This window comes from Otolemur garnettii, unplaced genomic scaffold (genome assembly GCF_000181295.1).
Source record: "Otolemur garnettii isolate 467f Iridium unplaced genomic scaffold, OtoGar3 scaffold00045, whole genome shotgun sequence".
Classification (NCBI taxonomy): Eukaryota; Metazoa; Chordata; class Mammalia; order Primates; family Galagidae; genus Otolemur; species Otolemur garnettii.
Genome location: NW_003852440.1, coordinates 4670285 through 4676358, shown reverse-complemented (window position 1 = coordinate 4676358; position 6074 = coordinate 4670285). Strand labels below are relative to the sequence as shown.

The following is a 6074-nucleotide window of genomic DNA, read 5'->3' as shown; positions in this document are numbered from 1 at the left end:
TTGCAGCCATCATTGTTGTTTGGCAGGTCCGGGCTGGGGATTTGAACCCGCCACCATAGGTGTACGTGGCTGGCGCCTTAGCCGGTTGAGCTATAGGCGCCGAGCCTATACATAACTTTTTAGTTAGCAATTCTACTTCTAAAAATCTTTTTTACATGAGTAATTGTGGTATGCACAGATTTAGCCATAAAATTGTTCAGATTTAGCTTTAGAGTACAGGTTAAACACCGAAAAACCAGAAACAACAAATGGGCCTAATAGTTCTAATCTATAATTCAATCTGTCATTAAAAAAGAGGTTGCAAATAAATATTTACTGACCCAGAAAAGTCTGAGTTAAGATATATACTGTTAAGTGGGGGGAAAAGTTATAAAACTGTGTACAAACTGAACATATTATAAACAAGAGATACCTGGCGGAGACCCCATGAGTCTTCCAGACACATCTGATCCTGGTAATTTTCTCTTTAGAATTGGAACAATCTTTTCATCAAAGTATTCCATTGCCATGGAAGAAATATCCCTTAATTCTTGAAGAACTTCATGAGCTCGTTGAGGGGCTCTGGTAGAATTGACATATCTCAACACACGATAAATCTCATCAATCACCTAAAATAATGAGTTCTCATTAGCACTTTAGTTTTTTTGTAAAAAAGAAAATACCTAAATAGAAGTGACTTGTTCTGCAATTCCTGTAATGATTTATGTGGTGATTTAACCAATGTATTGATCACTGATAAAATTACCATCTATAACACGAGGCTTCCGGCCTGTTATAATACTTCATACTTAGATATTTTTAAGCATCTTTTAGGTACTGTGCTAGGAATCAAGAAATCAGGATGAGTAAAATATAGCTCCTGTCCTAAAAGAACTACTCACAATGTAACCGGTGAGATCCATGTGCAAACAAGTGATACAAAGAGGGGTATACAAATTACTAAAGAAACTAGAGGAGGAAAGTAAGAAGTTAAATTATGTATGGGAGCCAGGATAGGAGTAGGAGATAACTCAAACCCAACTCACCCAATATTTTATTAGTTCTCTAAACGCTAATCTGTTTCCCAAAGCCTCAGGGACTCAGCCTGATTTCCTTTCTCTCTCTCTCTCTCTCTTTTTTTTTGAGACAGAGCCTCAAGCTGTCCCCCTGGGTAGAGTGCCGTGGCATTACAGCTCACAGCAACCTCCAACTCCTGGGCTCAAGCGAGTCTCCTGTCTCCGCCTCCCAAGTAACTGGGACCACAGGCGCCCGCCACAACGCCCGGCTATTTTTTTTTTTTTTTGGTTGCAGCCGTCGTTGTTTTGGCAGGTCCGGGCTGGGGATTCGAACCCACCACCTTAGGTGTACGTGGCTGGCGCCTTAGCCGGTTGAGCTATAGGCGCCGAGCCTCTCTTTTTTTTTTTGAGATAGAGTCTCACTTTGTCACGATTGGTACAGTGCTGGGGTGTCACAGCTCACAGCAACCTCAAACTCTTGGGCTTAAGCAATTCTTTTGCTTCAGCCTTCCAAGAAGCTGAGACTACAGGTGCCCACCACAACACCCAGGTATTTTTTTGGTGCCGTTGTCACTGTTTAGCAGGCCTGGTTCAGGTTCAAACCCACCAGCCTCAGTGTATGTGGCTGGTGCTATAACCACTGTGCTACAGGTACCGAGTCTCCTTTCTCATTTTTTGTTTTGAGACAGTCTCACTTTGTTGTCTTGTGTTGAGTGCTGTGGGGTCATAGCTCACAGTAACCTCAAATTCATGGGCTCAAGAGATTCTCTTTCTTCAGCATCCCATGCAGCTGGGACTACAGGTGCCCACAACACCTGGCTATTTTTTAGAAATGGGGGTCTCACTTTTGCTCAGGCTAGTCTCAATCTCCTGAGCTCTGGGAATCCACCTGCCTCAGCCTCCCCAGAGTGCTAGGATAACAGGCAAGAGCCACCATGCCCAGCCCAATTTCCTTTGTCTTTAAGCTGCTCCATAAGCTCTCTCCCTTCACATTTTCTTTTTCTAAGGTGTGCTCTGAACTGGAATGAGGTCTCCTTAAGGGTCACTTCTTTGCTATCACCAAAGGGTAGCAAAAGATCCTTTTTCATTGTAATGATAATTCTAACAGTGGAACACCTAAACATTCTTGCTAGAATGGTAAATGAACCTTCCTTAGGCATTTATGCTCTCAGGTTTTATCCCTAGGAGGTTACCCTTCATATTAACCATGGCTTCAACACAGACGTGAAGATAACAATTTGTATCTCCAAAGACTCCAATCTGGATGACATCTATGCCAATGGACCTTTACTTCACAGAAACTGTGGGTTAATCAACCAAACATCTGTCACCCAAATCCCAAACATTGGAGTGCAGTGGCATCATCACAGCTCAATGTGACTTCAAACTCCCTGGCTCAAGAGATCCTCTTCTCTCACCCTGCACAGTAGCTGGGGACTATAAGCATGTGCCACCATGCCTGGCTAATTTTTGTTTTGTAGAGATGGGGGTCTCCCTCCTATTCAGGCTGGTCTTGAATTCCTGGCCTCAAGTAATCCTCTTGCTTTGGCCTCACACAGTGCTGGGATTATAGGTGGAAGCCACTTCGCCCCATTGCATTTTTAAAAATAGTATATATATATATTTTTTTGAGACAGGGTCTCACTTTGTCACTCTCAATAAAGTGCCATGGCATCATAACTCACAGCAACCTCCAACTCTTGGGCTTAGCCAATTCTCTTGCCTCAGCCTCCTGAGTAGCTGGGACTATAGGTGCCCACCGTAACGCTCAGCTAATTTTAGAGACAGGGTCTCACTCTAGCTCAGGCTGGTCTCGAATTCCTTAGCTCAGGTAATACTCCTGCCTCTGCCTCCCAGAATGCTGAGATTACAAGTGTGAGCCACCGCACCCAGCCTAATAACAGTATTTTTTCAAAAGTCCCTCATGTTGACTGTTTTATGTGCTTGTAACAGACCATTAATTGCACCTTTATGTATAAACTGGCTCTCACTTCTTTAAACTAAATTAACCCCCCACCTTTTTGCCACAGGGCTTTTACATGTTCTGATCTCTTTCCTGGCATTTTCTCATGGTATATCTCCCTCACAACAAATTCCTAACTCCAACAGGAGATCCCAGTGATACTTCACTTTCCTAGAATAGTCTTTTTAAACACTTCCAGTTAAAATCATATTAACATCTTCATAAAGCACTTTATTTTCCCTTCAGAAAATACATTACAAGTACATCTTTCTGTTAATCTCTGTCTCTCCTGTAATATTAGAAGCTCTATGACGTAAGAGATCATATCTGGTTTCATGGTGAGAGTGCCGGAGTCTATCACTGTCTGGCACATGTTAAATATTTACTCAATAAATTATTATTATTATTATTTACTCAATAAATTTAAGAAGTAAAAATGATAAAATATTCAATTATTTAATACTGACTGACACGTCTCAATGAAACAGTTCAGGGCAGCACCCACAGCCCATTGGGTATGGCACTGGCCACATACACCAAGGCTGGCAGGTTGGAACCTGGCCTGGGCCTGCTAAAACAATGACAACTACAACAAAAAAAATAGCTAGGTGCTGTGGCTGGCACCTGTAGTCCCAGCTATTTGGGAGGCTGTGGTAAAAAAATTGCTTAAGCCCAAGAGCTGAGGTTGCTGTGAGCTGTAATGCCACAGCACTCTATCCAGGGTGATAGCTTGAGCCTCTGTCTCAAAAAAAAAAAAAAAACCAAACAAAAAAACAGTTCAGGTGCAAACCACAGGGCTAAATTCAATATAAGAATATGGTTTTATAACTAGCCAATGCCATAAATTAAAAAAAAAGGTGTGGTTTTTAGAGGTCCGATTATGATCTGAACACAAAGGTCATAGCAAACAGAATTCTATTGACAGAGATTTCGAAAAATACCTAATATTTAAAATAGTACTAATATGTTTACTAAAGCACCTATAGCTTTTCTTTTTTAATTATATATATATATTTTATTTTTATTTTTTGCAGTTTTTGGCCGGGGCCAGGTTTGAACCCACCACTTCTGGTATGTGGTGCCAGCGCCCTACTCCTTTGAGTCACAGGTGCCGCCCTATTATATATTTTTTTGTAGAGACAGAGTCTCATTTTGTTGTCCTTGGTAAAGTGTTGTGGCATCACAGCTCACAGCAACCTCCAGCTCTTGGGCTTAGGAGATTCTCTTGCCACAGCCTCCCCAGTAGCTGGGACCATCGGCACCCGCCACAATGCCTGGCTATTCTTTTGTTGCAGTTTGGCTGGGGTCGGGTTCAAACCCGCTCCCTTTGGTATATGGGGCCGGTGCCCTACTCACTGAGCCACAGGCGCCACCCTACCTACATCTTTATTTTATTTTATCTTGTTGAGATGGAGACTCAAGCTGTTACCCTGGGTAGAATGCCATAGCATCTTAGCTCACAGCAACCTCCAACTCCTGAGCTTAAGTGATCCTTTTGCCTCAGCCTCCCAAGTAGCTGGGACTACAGGCACTCACCACATGCCCAGCTATTTATTGGTTGTAGCTGTCATTGTTTGGCAGGCCTGGGCTGGATTTGAACCCGCCAGATCTGGTGTATGCGGCTGGCACCCTAGCCACTTGGTCTACAGGCGCCGAGCCACCTACAGCTTTATTAATACATTTCTAGATTATATATATCTATATATATATATGAATACTGGTAGATGAAGGAATTTTTTTTTTTTTTTGAGACAGAGTCTCAAGCTGTCCCCCTGGGTAGAGTGCTATGGCATCACAGCTCACAGCAACCTCCAACTCCTGGGCTCAAGTGAGTCTCCTGCCTCCGCCTCCCAAGTAGCTGGGAGCACAGGCGCTTGCCACAATACCTGGCTATTTTTTGGTTGCAGCCGTCATTGTTGTTTGGCGGGCCCAGGCTGGATTCAAACCCGCCATCTTAGGTGTATGTGGCTGGCGCCTTAACCACTTGAGCCACAGGCACTGAGCCAGGAATATTTATAGTATGTGTGAGCAAGACTACAAATGACTGTTGTGATGGTTCAGGCACGAATAAGACACAGATGCTGGTCCAGTGGAAGACAACGACTCCATTAAAGACCCACAATCAGCAAAGCATAACTCAGATTGTAATAAATTCAATGAACAAGTGAAATGCTAAGTGCTGATATAGAAAGTAGGGATAAGGTCTGTTTGAGAAAATTAGGTAGGTGTGATGAAGTACATGGTAATGAGGAATCAACGAGAGAAGTCAAAGCAGGGGGAAGGTACACCTGGCTACACAGTGTCGCTGAGCAGAGGGATATGTGGATAGGGAAGTGTAAGGCAGACAGACACTCAATGTTTATGTAGTAATGATACGGTACTACGTATCAGGCTTTTATTCTAGAGTGTTTTCTAGAACCATATTAAAAAGATGTACAATTTATCCTTTTTCATAACCCCCTATCCTTCAGAATGAATTTTATACCAAAATATTCCACAGTATTCCTTATACTGGATTACTTCTATAAACTAATCTGTGAAATACTATCTTTCCTGTATTCCTGTATTCAGTCTTCTAAATAAAGTATAAAAGCAAGTTATCTCTTTCCATTTGCTAAAATCTTCTATTAGGAAAGGTAACTTTTCAAGTCTTACTATGTGGAGATTATTTTAGTCAAATGGGATAATCTGTTTTTTCATTAAAATTTAAAAGTTTCTTTCCTCTGTTTAAAAACTATAAGCAGAGGACAGATGAAGAGTAAAAGGGGAAGAAAAGTCTATGTCAGAGGTACACTGCTTCTACGAGTCAGAGTTATCAGTGGGTGCAGTGGCTTTAAAGGCAATTTTTTTTTTTTTTGAGACAGAGTCTTACTCTGCTGCTCAGGCTAGAGTGCCGTGGCATTGTAAGGGCCAGACCAGCGCCATTTTCTTGTCTGCTCTGTTAAACTGCAGGGCCTACCCTATAACCCTCCCCATTCTATTCCTAGTTTCCTAGCAGGGCCCACCCTATAACTCTCCCCATTCTATTCCTAGTTTCCTAGCAGGGCCCACCCTATAACCCTCCCCATTCTATTCCTAGTTTAAACCACACCCTAGGCAACAGATAAGTTTCTATT

The 6074-nt window shown here is 42.4% G+C and overlaps 1 protein-coding gene across 2 annotated transcripts in view; it reads right to left on the bottom strand.

Moving 5' to 3' along the window:
* FBXO28 (F-box protein 28) overlaps positions 1–6074 on the bottom strand; it is a 43852-nt gene that overhangs the window by 5490 nt on the left and 32288 nt on the right. For both annotated transcript variants that reach the window (XM_003790972.3, XM_023513910.1), the window contains exon 4: positions 413–608. In XM_003790972.3, the coding sequence (XP_003791020.1) occupies positions 413–608 (196 nt within the window). The remainder of the gene's footprint in view (positions 1–412; positions 609–6074) is intronic.